General features: G+C 41.4%; 2 protein-coding genes across 2 annotated transcripts in view; both read left to right on the forward strand.

Annotated features, from left to right (window-relative positions):
- Nucleotides 1-17,555, forward strand: part of LOC124300940 (uncharacterized) — a 35,248-nt gene that overhangs the window by 11,738 nt on the left and 5,955 nt on the right. The window contains exons 10-36 of the mRNA XM_046755445.1: nucleotides 6,690-6,794; nucleotides 6,975-7,167; nucleotides 7,256-7,564; nucleotides 8,248-8,513; nucleotides 8,604-8,685; nucleotides 8,846-9,336; nucleotides 9,451-9,704; nucleotides 9,807-10,065; nucleotides 10,163-10,250; nucleotides 10,349-10,425; nucleotides 10,582-10,716; nucleotides 10,827-10,967; nucleotides 11,286-11,483; nucleotides 11,581-11,777; nucleotides 11,861-11,979; nucleotides 12,078-12,292; nucleotides 12,369-12,497; nucleotides 12,577-12,731; nucleotides 12,838-12,973; nucleotides 13,084-13,113; nucleotides 14,443-14,569; nucleotides 14,729-14,884; nucleotides 15,067-15,344; nucleotides 15,501-15,687; nucleotides 15,769-16,113; nucleotides 16,216-16,503; nucleotides 17,404-17,528. Of these exons, the coding sequence (XP_046611401.1) occupies nucleotides 6,690-6,794; nucleotides 6,975-7,167; nucleotides 7,256-7,564; nucleotides 8,248-8,513; nucleotides 8,604-8,685; nucleotides 8,846-9,336; nucleotides 9,451-9,704; nucleotides 9,807-10,065; nucleotides 10,163-10,250; nucleotides 10,349-10,425; nucleotides 10,582-10,716; nucleotides 10,827-10,967; nucleotides 11,286-11,483; nucleotides 11,581-11,777; nucleotides 11,861-11,979; nucleotides 12,078-12,292; nucleotides 12,369-12,497; nucleotides 12,577-12,731; nucleotides 12,838-12,973; nucleotides 13,084-13,113; nucleotides 14,443-14,569; nucleotides 14,729-14,884; nucleotides 15,067-15,344; nucleotides 15,501-15,687; nucleotides 15,769-16,113; nucleotides 16,216-16,503; nucleotides 17,404-17,528 (5,085 nt within the window). The remainder of the gene's footprint in view (nucleotides 1-6,689; nucleotides 6,795-6,974; nucleotides 7,168-7,255; nucleotides 7,565-8,247; nucleotides 8,514-8,603; nucleotides 8,686-8,845; nucleotides 9,337-9,450; nucleotides 9,705-9,806; nucleotides 10,066-10,162; nucleotides 10,251-10,348; nucleotides 10,426-10,581; nucleotides 10,717-10,826; nucleotides 10,968-11,285; nucleotides 11,484-11,580; nucleotides 11,778-11,860; nucleotides 11,980-12,077; nucleotides 12,293-12,368; nucleotides 12,498-12,576; nucleotides 12,732-12,837; nucleotides 12,974-13,083; nucleotides 13,114-14,442; nucleotides 14,570-14,728; nucleotides 14,885-15,066; nucleotides 15,345-15,500; nucleotides 15,688-15,768; nucleotides 16,114-16,215; nucleotides 16,504-17,403; nucleotides 17,529-17,555) is intronic.
- On the forward strand, nucleotides 131-6,038 carry LOC124300323 (uncharacterized). Its single transcript, XM_046754282.1, has 14 exons — nucleotides 131-495; nucleotides 559-717; nucleotides 1,485-1,765; nucleotides 1,857-2,052; nucleotides 2,122-2,475; nucleotides 2,596-2,736; nucleotides 2,823-2,941; nucleotides 3,029-3,224; nucleotides 3,286-3,600; nucleotides 3,687-3,946; nucleotides 4,037-4,118; nucleotides 4,227-4,418; nucleotides 4,994-5,093; nucleotides 5,380-6,038. Exons 1-14 carry the CDS (start codon nucleotides 288-290, stop codon nucleotides 5,480-5,482), a joined length of 2,706 nt encoding a protein of 901 aa, XP_046610238.1. The 5' UTR covers nucleotides 131-287; the 3' UTR covers nucleotides 5,483-6,038.

The raw sequence follows: 17,555 nt of genomic DNA on the forward strand, positions 1-17,555 counted from the left end.
TGAGTGAACAAAAGATACAAAAGCCGGATGCAAAACTCCGGAATATTATACACCGTGTGTTTTTCAGTTTATCATTCGTTTCGTTCTTGAAATAGCATTCCACTTATTCGTCGTCATTCCTTCTCGTTACGTCGTCGCAAACAAAATGATGCACTCCGCGTAGTTGGCATTGTTGGAACAGGCGAAAAAACTGAAGTTTACCAAATTTCATTTTCATTTCGGAGATTCCTCATCGAAAATTACTGAGAATAACTTTATCTTGCATAGATTTGAATCATAATGCAAAAATGGGATCTTCGTGTGTAGAGTTTTTAACGATTGTGATAACGTTGTTTTTGAGTCAAACACGTGTGCCAGAAATTCACGGAGAAATCGTTGTACTGCAGAATCCAAGAGCGGAAACAAAACTGTCAAAACAATTGACTTGCATATCAGACGACGACGATTCTGCATTAATATGGAACAACTATAACGGAGCAGTAAATAGTTTGAGAGGTGAGCGAACGAATAACGTTATTATTAACTGCCGTATAGATGAGTCACAAGGAAAAATTATAGATTTCGAGCCGAAAAAACCGGTCCAAGCGAACACGTCAAAATGTGGTCTTTGGAATTACTCAAAGTACTGCATTGCACCCTGGGAAATAACCGGAAATTGGAATTTCATTGAGTCTGGTATAGAGCCAATGGGTCCTGTGTTCGACTACCGATGGGAAGGTAAATGAAAGCGTTCTATATGGCTGGGGTAAAAAGTGATCTGTCACGGTGGGAATAACGATAATTACACTGTAACCGATTTTGCGTTTATATACTTTAAAGTGGTCCTTGTTTAGCGCCTTGAAGAATTTTTTCCAACCCGCCCCCCGACATCAACTCAAAATAATTGAAAAACAATTGCCTAATTTTTTCACAGTCTTACCTCAACTCTTACATTCATCCCATTTGTGATCGAAGTTTCTTATTGAAGTAACGTGGAAAAAACTTTTTTTCTCAGTACATATTTTATAGTAAGGATAATAATGTTCAAACAAATCTGTAACTGCGAGGTTTTAGTGGCGATTGGTGCTATTGTCTGAAAAAAATACACATCGCCGTATCAGGCAATCTCAAAGAATCGCACTCCGTCTAAATAGAAAAAAGTCGGATTACAAGGGTGTTCAATTCGTCGAGGTCACATGGTACGATGATTTGTATTTTTCCATTTTTTTTTCCAGATAGTATCACCAACACCCACTAAGACCTCACAGTTACAAAAATTTATGAACATTGTTAATCTCACAATAAAATATATACTGGTAAAAAAAGTCATTCCCACGTTATTTCCATAAGAAACTTCGACCATAAAGCGGACAAATCTTAGAGTTGATGTAAAAATCTGAGAAAATGAGGCAATTGTTTAAAGTTGATTACGACACGGGGTGAGACGGAAGTAATTCGTCAACACCTTAAATAAGAACCACCCTAAGACATACTTGTACGTACAGACTTCGAGGAACTGGTCTTCGGTAACCAGTTGAGAAGTCAGGATTACCAATACGTCAGAAACGTCGACGGAGATTCGGGTGCCGTAGTATTTTCCGTTCGAGGCTCACGCGACGCTTACGTACTTCTTTGCGAAGATAGAAATCCAACGAAAGCTCCGTGTTTCTGGATAGTAATCGAAGGGTGGAATACTGCTTCAGCGATTCTGTCGTGTGCCAACGGAGCACCTCAACCCATGCAATATTCCAAGACTGTGAACTGCGTGAGACTGGCCTACCTAGAGGTAATTCGAATTACGAGTTGTTTAATTATAATACAAAATGACCTGCAACGCGACATTTATCAGGGATTGTGTAAATCAATTTCTTGTACAGCACTATCGTGCGGATTACATTGATTCTCAAGAATGGAATACGTTCGGATTGAAATGGAACCGTGATGAAAAGACGATCAGCGTTTACAAAAATACCGACGATAAGCCATTCTTGGAAGCGCGTCTTAACCACTGGCATTCTATAGCCCACATGTCGGTCAGAAGTGACATGGGAACAAGGTTTCGATTTCACTTTTGTGAGTACAACGTTATTCGTTTTCCAATACGAGAAGCATCTTGCATGCATCACTGTACGATCATTTCAGATAATTACTTGTCAACGAGAGTGAGTAACGCGGTTTTATCCACATCGGGATTCGACCATCAAGGAAAAAATTTCTGCGTCAAACTGCTGGTCAGTCTTTGTGCCGAATGTTCATTGAACGTTACCCTAGTCGATCAACAAGGCAATGATATACCGATCGGAACTATTTCTAGAATCGATAAGAAATCTGTCTACGACGGAATGCTGTCCTGGCAGTCGTTGAAGCTGACCAAAACTTTGCCGAGTATCATCTCTCGACGATTTAAACTCCGAGCTCGAACTATTCTCATCGACAGTAAAGATACCTGCACAAAGCACTGGGCGATCGACAACTTCCGGATGTGCGAATCAGACGGTGAGTCGGTTCAACCGCTTACCCTCGACTCGTGGGATTTCGATTGCATCGCTGATTTTCGATCGACTGTGTGTAAATAATCAATAAACCAGAACAACTTAACCGAATACCTTCTTCCAGAAACTACCAGAGAATCGTCATTGACGATTAGTCGATACAGTACGCAAAGTACTTGGCCATTGGCCAGTTGTCAAAAGTTATCGTACACCGAAAGTGTGACGATCGATTCCTCGTTGGGAAAAAACGACTGCGATACGTGTCGTAAGTACGACAAAAAGTCCACAACTTAATTTGAAATAAATCGACTACCTTCTTCTGTTCAAAATTCGATTCTCCGTTAATTTCAGCACCTGGAAGAGTCAGGAGTCTGAAAACGATATCAATATCGAGTAACAATGTTACGATTCAATGGATTCCCCCGTTCCATAAGGATGGAAAAATCATCAAGTACAGTGTTTTGATCGAGGTACGATACCCATATCGACCTTGAAAATTACGAATTCAAACGGCGATTCCTTGTATGCAAAATTAACAAAGTTTTTACCATGATTAGCAAAACAATCTGCTGGCCTGTGAAGACCTCAACAGGCAGTCGCCTCCTCGGGTAAAGATACAGCGAATGGTAACGAATACGTCAACGTCCTTTGACGATTTGCATCCCTATGCGAATTACACGGTGACAGTGAGCGCGTACACCACTGAGAAAGGAATGGAACGAAAACTAGTATTTCGGACGAATCCAACGGAAGGTAAGTCGAATCTTACCCGGCAATATCATGGCACGTGAAAAAATTCTACGACTTTTCGCAGACATTTCTCACTCCGCCATGATCAGCCACCTACACTTGGACAAAGAAAAACGTCACCTGGAGTGGGACGAGCCCGAAGATTGCACGACAATTTTAAGCCCCTACAAAACTGTCGCGTTCTCATTCGCGAATGTCAACGAAACGGTGGAAATTGCAAGGAAGAATATACCGATTAGGGACTTTCATTATAAACTTGACAAGCTTAATCTAAAACCACACACCGAATACAGAGTCCGTGCTTACGTCTTGGGAGACGATGAAACACGCGCAAATCAAACAAATTACGAACAACTCGTATGGGTCACACAGCCAACTGGTGAGAATCCGTTTGGACGTCCCTCAATTTTCAATATTACCTTAAATCACCGCTAGAATTTAAGAGGTTTACTCTCATTCCCCCAGTTCCATCCCCTGTAACGGAAATAGAAACGTACGACGCTGACGTGGAGAGAAGCACGATATCCGTAAGATGGAAACCACCTTATCCTGCAAATGGTGAAATTGAATCTTACCACGTGAAAGTTACCGAAAGAGACGAACGGCTGATCAACCGGAGTTTCGAAACCCCGAAAGAAGTATCGAGGTGCAAGCTATGGGAAGAATACGTGTGCCTGGAAAATGTTACCCTTCGACGAAATTTTTCAGTCAGCATAACAGTACAGGTTTTTATAAATTATTATATTTATACTAACATACAAGTTTTAACACGCGTATCGTGAATACGGGTATCGGTTTGAAATGTTTCGTTACAGATCTCTGCAAAGAACAAAAATGTCGTCGAGAGTGGAATCCAGAAGACGGTTGAATTTCCTTCAAATCACTGGTTTTCAAGTCGTAAGCTCATAATTTCATTTTTATCACATTTTTTACTACGATAATTCGGCTATTTTCCTTGCACGAAGAAGCGACGATCATTCATGACAGAATTACTTACATGAACAGACGGCAGCCTACCAAAAAATTTGAGGGGAATTTCCATGGGTCATGGCATTGTGATGCTGAAATGGGAGCATCCGAGTCTCCCTCTTTTCAAAATCACACAATTCCGTGTGAAGGCTGATCTCCTAAGTTCTAAGTTACTCAAGACCGACGAAAAGTATGAGACAACGATTAACCATCCAACCATGGAACGAGATCGGAAGGAGTACAGTGCGAGGATTCGCCTCACGACCTCGTCTTCTTTTAAACTTTCGGTAGTGGCTTTGAATCGGTACAACTTGAGCGGCGAAACCAGCGAGTATGAAATTTCGACACCCTTCGGGGCAGCCTTCGCGAACGGTGAGGAAGTTCGAGTGAAGTGCAACGGTGAGCTAAGCGTTATAGAAATTCCGTCATTGACCAACGGAACGCGTAACACGATTGTCCAGGTTGTCGGTAAGCCGATACGGGTAACATCGCAGCAAAACGAATCGGAGCAATCCGGATTCGGAATGAAATTCTTTTCGACGGAATATCGAGTAAGTCTGACTGAAAATGTCCGACTCTTGTCTACCTCGTAGATGAATTGTCCTAACGCGTAATGCATCAACATTTTCAGCTGAATGACAGCATGCCAAAATCTCTGGCATTGAACAACAGCTTGCGGAGCTACTGTTTCAAAAAAGTCAAAGATAGTTGGGCGATCGTGATAACCGCTACCGACGGATTCACCGGAAGTACGATAATTCTCGCAAACTTGCAGGATCCGCAACCGATCAGCTACGAAGATAATCAATGGTGGACCCGACTTGGATTGTCGTTACCGCTTCTTATACTGATTTGCTTTTGCAGTGCAGTTATACTTCTCGGTCTGCTCTTCGCTTGGCATCGGTAAATTAGATAAATATTACACAGCAAAGGAGTATGTTTTTCAGTTTCTGAACTAGTCAGATTTGTTACAAGATATTGGAGTCGGAAATAATTACATAGAAGCAGAAAGTAGCAGCATTTGACAATTGCATTACATGCATAAAACTACCGTTTTCACTAAATTAAAACACACGTTCCAATCCTCGTTCGTTGCATCTAATTCCAAATCAAAAATAAGCAAAAAAAAAAAACAGCTGTGTCGATTCCCTGCAAATATTAATTTTCAATTTATTTACTTTTCATATAGAATACGGTGGAACATTTCGATTCTGACGAATAATTACAACAATATGCAACCGCTCGCACCACTGTACTCAAGCACCACATCCAACGTGAAACCTCATTGTTAGATACAAGACTTTTGTGTGTTTTTCCTTTGTGCTTTTGTCGTTAATATAATGCAATAATTCATTGGGTAAAGTTTCAAAAAGCCCGTATCGCTGAGTAATTTCAAGCATCACATACCCATGCATTTTGACTCGCTGATCACAAGTATGTGAAAGCAAAATTTGATTTTCAAGGTCACAACTCACGATAACTGATTTTTATAACAAAATCTTCGATTATTTTGACAAGTGTTGATCTAGGAGAAACATATTCTTCACAAAAATTGTAGCCTATAAAACGCCTTTATTTTATGTTGTATACATTTTCTTTTTTTCTTCGATAAAAAAGGGACAATGTTCCAATAAGTACGTCTACTACCTATAAACGGTATTGGGCTGTTCTGAACCGCACCCAATTGATTTAATATAAATATTCATAAGATAAATATTCACATATAAATAAGATAAATATTCACAATGTGTATCCCTTAGATTACGACTTTAAATGAAAATAAAACAGATTTAGTTTCTCTAACCTGGAATCAACAAAGGGGGACCGTGTAATTTTCATGACGTAATTTATGGATGACCCCGTGCACCGAATCAATTTTTTGGTAAACATAATACACTAATTGATTCAAAATATTGTCCTCGGTTAAAATTTTATAATTGAGAAAAAAAACTGTATCGCACATCAAAGAAATACATCGCGATGCGTAAAAACGGATATCTAATTCTAAATCACGGAAAGACGGAGAATAAATCATCGGTCTGCGGTCACTTGTTTGGCAGTAACCGCGGAGTGACGAATGTGAGCATATCATAAATGTAGAGAGAGGATGTGGGAAAGAGGACAGAAATAGTTGAAACAGGATAAAGGAATCCACAAGCTGTCTCGTACTGTATTCTGTAACGCGCGATATATTCATACAAAATGCGAGTCGCTATATCGCGTAGTTCCCGGCATCGCGCATGAATTCAACTGTAGGTGCAAGATATTCGTTTGTAAATCAACCAAAGATACGTTTTCAACAAAGGTGAACGAATTTTCCCAGAAATTATAGCAAAGTGCGTGCATGTTAGAACTTGGATCGCTATTCGACGAATAAAAATGAAATTCTCTTGGAGTTTCCTCGAAATAATTACATTGCTTTGTGCCCAACTGATACTGCACATTGGTGGAGAGCGCTTTGAACCTCGGCAGCGTTTGACTACAGACGGACTGAAAAAAATTGAAAATTTGAGGGCGACAGGGATATCCGAGACGAATGTTACACTTCAGTGGGATCCTCCATCCTCTACGAATGGAAGCATACAATACAAAGTTACAGTCAAGGTATGAAATCCCTTTTCCTTTCCTGCCACAAAGTTCGCGCTCGTTAGTATTCTAGTTTCGTGTAATTGCGAAGTCGACATTTCTGTAATGAAAACACTACAACGTTTCAATCACAGCACGAATATCGATACGCCACCGTCGATATTTACCAGTATTCGAGTCGAATTTTGTCATTCTCAGGTGGATAAGTTCTTGGGTTGCTCGGACCGAAACGAATCGTCACCTTCCAAAGAGGACATGCGAATGGTACCGAAACCGGAAGCAATCTTCGCACGTTTGCACCCTTATACGAATTATACAACGACAGTGATTGCGTGCATTGGTGAGCTTGAAGAAATAAAAGGAGAACTCAATTTCACAACCGATCAAAGGGGTAAGTGACAATTTCTCAAATCTTTCAAAAATTTTATGACGAATATTCAATTTTACAACAAAGAACTGAGATAATTTAACCCACGCAGATATTCCCACCGAAACCGTTCAGAATCTACGTTACGAAGGAGGTGACGAAGTTCTGAAATGGGATGCGCCGGATTGTTCTGATATGACAGGTCCTTGGGCAGAAACACGCTTGTCATTTTCAGAAGAAGCCCAAGAGATAAGATCAGAGCGTGTTCCATCGAACAAATCTCAGACTGACTCGACCATTGTTGCCGACCTGGGCTCATATAAAACTTACAAAGTTCGTGCCTACATCGTAAGATCTACCGAGGCATCTAGCGATGGTGCTGCACAAAGCAGGGAGATATCTTTCACAACGCCGGCATCACGTAAGAACCTCTGAGAAACTATCCAGCTTTTATTTTACAAAACTACAAACACTTATTAATCTCGAAAGTCAATTATCTTGTCGATCTAAACGAGCAGTTACGCGTCGCGATGAAAGCTGGAAGAAGATTCTGACAAAAGATGTCGCGAGCTTTTGTTGGACGCCTGGCTTGATCAATTTGCCTCGTAATCGTCTTCGCCGCTAATCCCCGGCTGCTGCCACAATCAGTACAACGGAGAGGGAGGAGGAAATTTCGGAAAGAGAGAAGGACCCTTGTTAACGCCACGGAATTCAACGAAATGGAATGAAAAAAATTGTATACTCGGAATTGAAAGCGTGACTAAAAAAAGTAGAACAAAATGTTCTCAATCGCGCTCGCGATCGGAGCTGTAATACACGCCCGTCGTCGTTCCTTCAAACTCGCCGCTCCGCTAGTGCCGTTGATACGCGAAAAACGAAGAAACAAAAACCCTCTAGTGCGAATTATCCGTTGGCCAGTCAGGCGTCACCTCTCCAAGTTTCGGACGCGCGATCCTCGACCCGGCGCTCTTTTTCTCACTATCGACTATTGTTATTACCGCGAAATCTCTAATTTTGGGTCTGGCTTAGAGTGCGGACAACCGTTTGTAACGACCATTGAAAGTGTCTGTATTATAGCAAAGCTATCAAACTTATCCGTTCTAGCTCCAGGAAAGGTGGATGAGATGGGATCGTTCGACGTTAACGTCGAACAACGTACCGTTTCTTTATGGTGGAACTTACCTTTTCCGCTCAATGGTGAAGTTGAATCCTACCACATCAAAATCTACCAGCAAAAAGATCATGTGACGCTGTTAAACGAAACATACGAAACTCCGGCACAAGTATCAAAGTGTAAGCTGTCGGAAAAATCGGTATGCTTGGAAAATGTTGAACTTCGAACAAACTTTTCAGTCCAGCTCGATGCGCAGGTTTCTACATAAATCTATATTTTCTCGTGTCAACAATCAGACGCATCTCAACTGTTCCCACGTAAAAACAATTTGTAATCCTTATTTTAGATCCAGGCGACAAACAAGGGCGTGTCGTCGCATGGACTAGTTGCAACCCACATAGTTTTGGAGAGCGATTGGCGCACCGCCGGTAAGCCGACAGCATTCCCCTCAAATAGTACTTCGGATTCGAGGATTAACTCAATTCTACACCCTCGCAAAAGCGAGAATCACGATATTTTGATGTATTCATTCATGTCAAGAAAAAACGGATATCTATTACATAAAACGACGATGCTACTTGTCCCCAGAACTCACCCGGCCGAAGCATTTGGACCAGATCATAGGGGATGATGGAATAGTGACGGTGATGTGGAAACATCCGCCACTGCCCAAGTTCAAAATCACACGATTCGAAGTCAAAGCTGAGCTCCTGGAATCGACGCTATTGAATACTAATAGTAAAAGCCAAAACACTACAACTGCGAATTATCCCGTGAAACAGGAACAGAAAACATACAATACGTCGCTTCGCCTTAGAACCTCGTCGAGATATCAAATTGTAGTGACAGCAACGAATGAGAAGAATCCTTCCAGCGGGATAGTAGATTCGTATAATATTACAATCCCTTTCAAACCCGGCTTTGCATCCGGAGAAACACCTAGAGCTGAATGTAAGGGAAGTGACATAGAAGTCGTGATTCCGGCATTGGTTAACGCAACCCAAGACACTACGGTCTACGTTGTTGTTGAACTCCAACTGGACGGTTCCAAGTTGGAAATTTTCAAAGATAATTACGATGTAAGTCCGACTTACAGGTGGCTACACTCAACACCCGGCGCCGTCTGTATCGTATTATAAATCTCTCAAACTCCTCTCTCTATATCAATCTCAACCGACCACTGTATTGTCTAGGTTAATGCAAGCATGCCCAGGTACTTCACGATCCGTGATACCCAAGTGGAAAATTGCTCCAAGCATCCAGAATACATATACAACGTGATAGTCAAAGCTACAGACGAACTATCCGGTCAAAATATCACCTTGTCCACGTCTGGTCGTGAAAGCCACGAGTCGAAAAGCTCGAATAGAAGTGACTTACTTTTGATAATTATGATTCCTTCAGTAATAACGGCAATACTACTGACAATCGCGTTATTTTGTTACCGGTAAGCAAGATCTGACGTAATTTGGAATGAAATAGAAGTACAAAGTACGGTATCGTTCTTTCGGAAACTATCACCAAGCGTAATGTATAACATTCACCCCAGAAGGTACAAACGATCACCGCGTCGAACAAACTACAGTGATAACTTCGAATACTCGTCAATGATTTCGCGGATGGACCACTTGGGATACTCTCGCAATGAAACTAGTCCGCCACTTCCACCGACGAAGCCTACCAACCGAATATCGAACCCCGTCTACGCGGTCCCGTTCGGTGAAAAATCCAGCAATGTAAGCATGACGTGTTTTGAAGAATACACAAGAAAGGCAGTCTTCAACGGAGCGCTCAATTCCCAGTACGCCGTAAGTATGGTTATGAAAAAAACATTTATCAACATCCGTGACACAACGAATAGAGATCGGTATTTTCTTATTGTATTAAATTTTCCACATATCGCAGCTGTTCCCAAAAGGCTTGAAGAGACCTTGCCAATACGGAAGGTTGCCCGAAAATATGCCAAAAAATAGATACAAAAATTTAATACCATGTACGTATATACAATTTGTTATACTCTTTTCAATTATTTATGACATCGACAAAATTTATTTATATAACGAAGTAAATTTTAATACTCGGTTCAAATAGATGACGATACTCGAGTTGTCCTCAAAAAAATTCCCGGCGATCCATATTCCGACTACATTAACGCCAGTTACATTCAGGTAAGTATCCAGGCAATGTTCGATCCATAAAACACACCTAGATTTTCCAATATCAAATACAATACTCATTGTTAAAAACTTACTTAATCTTTCATTGCCAGTCGGCATACAAATGAAGCGATTTTAAAATCAATTAATTATATCTGAATGACACAGGGATATCGCAACGTGAAGAAGTACATAGCGACCCAAGGACCGAAGGCGAACACGGTAAACGATTTCTGGCGCATGATTTGGCAAGAAAGAGTCAGCGTCATATGCATGCTGACAAATGTGACTGAGGGTGAAAAGGTGTGCGTATATGTGTAAAACTAGAAGATATTGTTTACGAGCGATTTGAAAAAAAAAAAATAATAATTTACAAGTTAGAATATATTAAAAAATGAATCTCCTTCTGGCAGGTAAAGTGCGAGCTATACTGGCCAGAAATAGGAACCGAGAAGATATACGGTGACATAAAAGTATCGAACAAGCATCACAAAGTGTTCGCCGACTACACTTTCAGATACTTCGTGCTGAGTTGCGAAAAGAAAACTCGGCAGGTACGAATTAATCTACTTACATTGAAGGTGTCCTAGGTCGGTCTCTCTGATTTAATTTCTTTAGTAATATGTTACGGTAGACTAAAAACTAAGTGATGCATATTTTTTCATTAAGCGCCATTAAACACTTTAAGGGAGATGAAACTACCCTCCAAACTAAGGCATCTCAAGGGGTGATTCAAGGGAACACATTACAAATTACAGTGATCAAATCGGAGAAATCGATCTGGGATACCTTCCTTGTTAGTTCGAAGATAATGAGAAAATGACACCGGAGACCAATATCGCCGTCCTATATTTTCTCCGTTTAATTCGCAGGTGACTCACCTCCACTACACCGGATGGCCAGATCACGGAGTGCCGACTTACACCGGATCATTGGTAGCCTATTTGAAAAAACTGATGAAAACTCAAACGGACAATGCGCCGGTTGTAGTTCACTGTAGTGCAGGGGATGGTAGAACCGGAATGATAATACTGTGCGACATATGCCTGAACCAGATAATATGCGACACGGTAAGTGGTCCGAAAACTTATTCCAGAAGAAACGACTCAGCGTCTAACTGCTTGCAATTAGTGTAAATCGTTGAAATATGATCCGGACTTTGTTCAGATGATCGACGTACCCGGTGTGATAATCCAGATGCGAAACAACCGTGCAAACATGGTTGGAAGCAAACAGCAGTACTTGCTAGCCCATATCATAATCACGGAAAGCATAGTCTATCTTCCGACTCAGGTACCGTGCGCTGATGTACTGACAAACAAAATGAAACAACTGAGAGAGCGGTTACCCTACGACTTCCGAAGGTAAGACGCCGGAGTAAAAGCAACGCGATCAAATACTTAATGTTCAATTTAATTACAATCTAACTTTTTTCCAACGATTCAAGGCTAAACGACACTCAGTGGCAGATTGACGCCCTCCAATCGCTAGCTGCACCAGTGTCTCTGGGAATGCAAAACTCGGCTCGTAATAAGGAATCATTGATGGGAGCCGGAAAATCGACAAGTATGTACGAAGAAGAGACGATTGATTACTTTTACAGTGATGATGACCAGAAGGCACGAAAAAATCTCACTGTTAAAAATCATGTGTTTGTATTTCAGTGCGCCAAAACGCGGTTCAGTACCAACGATACTCGACGATCGATTGCGAGAGCAACGAGACTGAAACTTTTGGCGTTGACGGAGTGAAGATGAAGAACCAATTCCTCGCCTCTCGGATACCGTCGGTTACTACGATACCGGAATACTGGCGGTACATAGCTGAGAAAGAGATAGAGCTGATAATAATACTGCAAATGCCAAACCCCAGAGATCCGGTGAGTATGAAACACAGTCGAATGATCACCCAAAGAGAAATTAACGATCACTCGACAAGTGTCGATTGTATTACAGACACACGTCGACATTCTGCCAGGAGATTCGATCCTCGTTCCATTGCCCTACATACAAGTTAGTATTAAATCGAGACTCGAGGAGGAACACTTTACAACTGACAAGCTCTTGCTCACCGACACATCGGAGGTGCGTGCTGGTAGATAAATTCAGGGTAGAGTCTCCGATTCTTTCGTTTTCACGTAATTTCGATTTCTCGCGTACGTAGGAAAAAGCCAGACTGCAATCGGTTACTGTGCTCACGTGCACCGGATGGGGAGGTAACAAAAATAGTGAACCACCTGATGTCGCGGCGTTGATTTCACTTTGGAAAGCCTCGGAGAAGATCCAACGGAAGGAGGGACCCACCTCGGTACTTTGTCGGTAAGTAAGATACCTGATCGGGTGATCAAAACTTGTTGAATCATCACTCTAGACATCTTCAAGAGTTCCACGTTATTCCAACTTCATGTTCCTCATATTTTTTTAGAGATGGCGTAACGGGCTGCGGACTTTACTTGGCGCTTAGTTTTCTATTGGAACGAATGACCGTCGAGACAGTGTGTGATGTCATTTCCGCCGTAAGAGCGGTTCGACGATCTAGGCCAGAATTCGTTGAATCAATGGTAAGGCCGATCGAAGAGCGCAAAATTGAACCCTTTCTTTAGTGAAGGCAAATCGAGCACCACTTTTTTCGGATACAAAGAATGAAACCAAATCTTTTCTGTATTTTCAGGAACAGTTTAAGTATTTGTACGACGCAGCAGTAAATTACGCCCAGAGTTTTCAGGATTACGCAAATTTCTCTTAATTCGAGTTACAAGAAACAAGTGAACCGATAGATTTTGATTTGAAACTCACCACCGAGAGTCGGAAAGTGCCACGTCCTACGAAATAGAAGGCAAATCGATGATCGGCAACAGCAATAATTAGCCACATTTATTTTCTCTAAGATGATTACAATTCATGCAAATAAAGCACATAATATTACTGTTACCACAAAATCATTTTCATCGACGAAGCACATTCGAGACACAGGAAAATTGTGGTATTGCCGGATTTGTATGTATGCAAATGTCCCATTTACGTAGACACAGGAAAATATCTTGTAGACAACACATTTGAGAGAAAAATGATTCATATCAAAGTTTCATGCTTCGAAGGGGGCAATAGACGGTGCTTTCGCACTTTTAATTGTTTCTTTATGTGAGAACGTGTACTTTTGTTCACAATGTTGGATTTGACACGATAAAATAAATTGAAAACCTTCATTTTAAATTATTCTTCCAACGACATTAATTTTTCAAAATATCTTCAAATTAATATCAGGTAATCCGAAGATCTGGCGACCTAGCAAGCCAATGTACCGGTCCGCCGATATTTTCGACACGTCGAACAGGAACATTTACGACAATGTTATGCATCTTTTCTGAAGCGTCTTGAAAAGTGTACTGAATTGAACGGATATCATTTTGAGCATCTGTTGGAATGGATTTTTTTCTCAATTTACCATTTCATTGAGAACCTTTACTAACTTTGAATTTTGAATACTTGAATCCAAAAACCATGCTTGTAAGAAAAAGTCGTATTCTGAATTTCTCGACAGGGAGTTGCATGGAACGTCTGACGCATAGTATTATGCGTATTATATTAATATAACGACACTGACTGTCCAAAAACGGCGCAAACGGATGAATAACAAAGGATGTGGATGTTGGTAAACGCAAACACGACAACCACAGACCAAAATACGGAACATGATGCGTCGCTGCTTTTCCTCGTCGCGATTCAGTTGCTAAACATTAATCGCTGTGAAACTTTCTTGAAGATTAACGCGTCAAGTTTTAGAGCTCGAAATAAAAGCATTTCTATTGGTCAACGAAAAATTACAGAGTAAACGGAAAATGTCGAAGTGAGGGAAACCACAGCGTTTCAAGTACCGAGGGTGAACGGGAGAAATATTCATCGATCCATTATTCAACGGTGGGAATGCAATCGAGTAGTTATAAGATACAGATAAAAGATTTCGAAAATGGTCGTTCGATCAACGAGTTTTCCCGGAATTGTATTTTTGCTTGCGTTGATCGTCGCGCAGAGTGTCGGAGAATTGATCGTGAGGCTTCACCCTCCGGAAGACGACGGTCTTACAAGAAATCTGACTTGCGTGTCAGAAAGCGACGACGCTGCTTTGATTTGGAACAGCCAGCGAGGAAGTTTCACTGGTAAGTTCAAAGTATCAACGATAATCGTTTCGATGGCAACTAACTTCGTCGCGAACGAGCCCGATTATCGCGTAGTTAAACTGGACGCTACGTAATCTGCGACCTCGCTGACAAAGTACGGAAATGATTATTCGTGATAAATCTCACGTCTCTCTACAGACTTTCAGCCTAGGAAAGCTGTGCCAGAAAATATCCCCGGATGTGCACTTTGGGATTCGAAAGCGTGCGTAGCTCGATGGAAAGATCGCAACGGCTGGCACGAAGTCGACTCCATGATTCATCCCATGGGTCCCATTTTTGACTATCGATGGGAAGGTAAGTGCGAACAATTCTGCTGTTTTTTGATTTTTACTTTTTCCATTTTGTCTGGTAATATGCTACATAGATCTGTTCGGAGAATCTCTTACGAAAAATCTTGCGGTTTCCTCGTAAGGTGGAACGGCCATCTGAGCTCTGAGTCACCGTAATGTTCTCAGACCGAACACGAATGTTCGCAGGCTTGAAGGAATTCTACTTCGGGAATATTTCAAACGAACTTCAATATCGGTACGTTGGGAGAGCGAATAAATCTTCTGGCACCGTTATCCTATCAGCTCGAGGATCACAAGAGGTGAATGTATTGTTGTGTGCAAGAAATCGATCGACGGAAAGTCCATGCGTTCGGATCAAGATTGACAGTTCACGAATTTCTGTTGCGACCTGCACGAACCGAGCATCTGGATGTAGCGAACTCACGCCGAAGGACGCCTGGAGGAATATCATCGATTACGACGCGGTACGGCGTCGATAACCGATTAATATCGTACTATTTTCTTCTACTTGGTGCAACAGTTATCCCTTCTGATTTCCGAATTGTTACATCTCACCCCGGTCAAACTGCAATAATTCGATATTTCATTACCCATACGATTCGATTTGATTCGATTTGCAGGCAAGTCACGCGAACAGTCTCGACCCATACGAATGGCGAACATTCGCGGTAAGATGGATCAAGGAAAGGAGCCTGGTCGAGGTTTTTAACAATAGCCACGTTATCCTGAAGGGAACTCTCCGGCATCGTCAACAAATATCCAACGTATGGGTCGAAGGCTTAGATGCACGGATTAGATTTCACTCCTGTGAGTATGCGACATCACTTGTTAAGTAGAGAGGAAAAAATAAGCCAAACTGATGCTACAACGTTTGATTATTGACGTTAGATAAATATCTCCTGACAAGGAAATCTGGCTCAGTAATATTGACATCAGAATTTATTCGACATAATGGGACATTATGCGTCGAAATGCACGTCGGTCTTTGTTCCGAATGTAAGCTAAACGTCAACCTAGTGGATACCGCAGGCCGAGAGACGTTGTTAAAATACATTTCTGGGGATGAAAAATCTCTGAACAACGAGCTGATCACCTGGCGGCCGTTCAAAGTCCAGGTGAACCGACAAAGTGTAGGTCGAAGACTCGTGTGGTTAAAAATTTCAACTGCTCTGAAGAATGGCGATGGATACGGTCAGTGGGCGATTGATGACTTCCGCACGTGCCAGCCGCGCGGTAAGCCTAAATTTCGTTTGACACAGAGACAGATACCCTTTTCTAGATTTTTGCACTGCCTATTTGCTTTCTTGCGTGTAAACAATTTGTACTTGTTGTCAGGCACAAGAGAATCAACAATAACGATACGTCGAGAGAAATCGGATTCCTGGCCCAGGATCAAGTGCCAAAAATTATCTTACACTGAAATTGAAGTGATCGATTTATCGTCGAGTAGGGAATGCCGCGGAACGATCGGTGAGTACAACCGATTCGAAGTTGAGGTCGATTATAAGAAAATCATTTTCACAGAATGCTCCGCCGTGCATCACGGGGACGATTGCCATCGGAAATGCAGAACCTGCAAATGCAGGTCCCGCGATAAGAGAAGTGGTAAGGATATGGAGGAAAGTAAGAAAAACGGTTTGGTTTCAATCCATCGAGTTTCGAATAGTTCGACGAACCACACATGTGATATTTCATCATACGTTCAATCTAGTGCCATTGATTCATCATTCGCGTCATCTCCTTGACTTTCAGTGTACGCGCAAAAACAGTTTCCGGTAGTCCGATATAAATTTAGCAGATGTCACGTCGTGGAAGCAACGGCTGCGAACATTGAAACAACTTGAATCAGCACATGTACAACAATGTTATTGTTGAGTACAAGTTCGTCATCGCAATATTGTGACACGTTACTTGACTTTTTGAAAATCAGTTAGGATAATCAACTGTCATCCATTTTTGAGATCCGTTTCGGTGACTAGAAATTTCATTGTAGCCCATGTCTAATACCGAATTTACCACTCTCTGGTTACTCCTGTCTTTACCGAATGTACGTACAAAGGACTTCGTTTGAATTCAATACCAAATAGTAAAAATAGGCAGATCAAGCAACGAATAGAAAAACTCAAATCGAACAGTTAGCAAAGACAGTTCTTCGACCAATTAGTGTACCCCAACTTGGACCCAAAAATGATGTATAAAATTTATAACTATCTAAGTAAGAATTCTTGAAGCTGTGGTATTACTCGAATCCCAATTATTCACTGCCCCTCTTTGAATAAATTATATGATAACCGTGTATCGAAATATCTACCATGTATCGCGGTTATCCAAAAAACCTATAAAACACTCCCGATTCAAGTATGGAAAACGTACAAACCAAGACAGAAAGTATTTTGATCGAGGACACAACCATATAATTAAACTGAATTCGTGCACCCGTAATAGTAAAAATTATCTGAAAGATACACGAGTACGGATTCTAAGATTTCCTAAAGTGATTGTGACTGGTTGATGTTTCATTAGGTAACGCACTAATGGAAGTTCAGGAACTGATTCACACATATCTATCCGCCACTGGCGTCACGCTGGAATGGAAACCCCCCAAAAATATAGATGCCACCATCGTGAAGTATGCTGTTTATCTCAAGGTACCGCGTTTCATCAGCTTACCAAAA

The sequence above is a fragment of the Neodiprion virginianus genome, chromosome 3 (genome assembly GCF_021901495.1).
Source record: "Neodiprion virginianus isolate iyNeoVirg1 chromosome 3, iyNeoVirg1.1, whole genome shotgun sequence".
Classification (NCBI taxonomy): domain Eukaryota; kingdom Metazoa; phylum Arthropoda; class Insecta; order Hymenoptera; family Diprionidae; genus Neodiprion; species Neodiprion virginianus.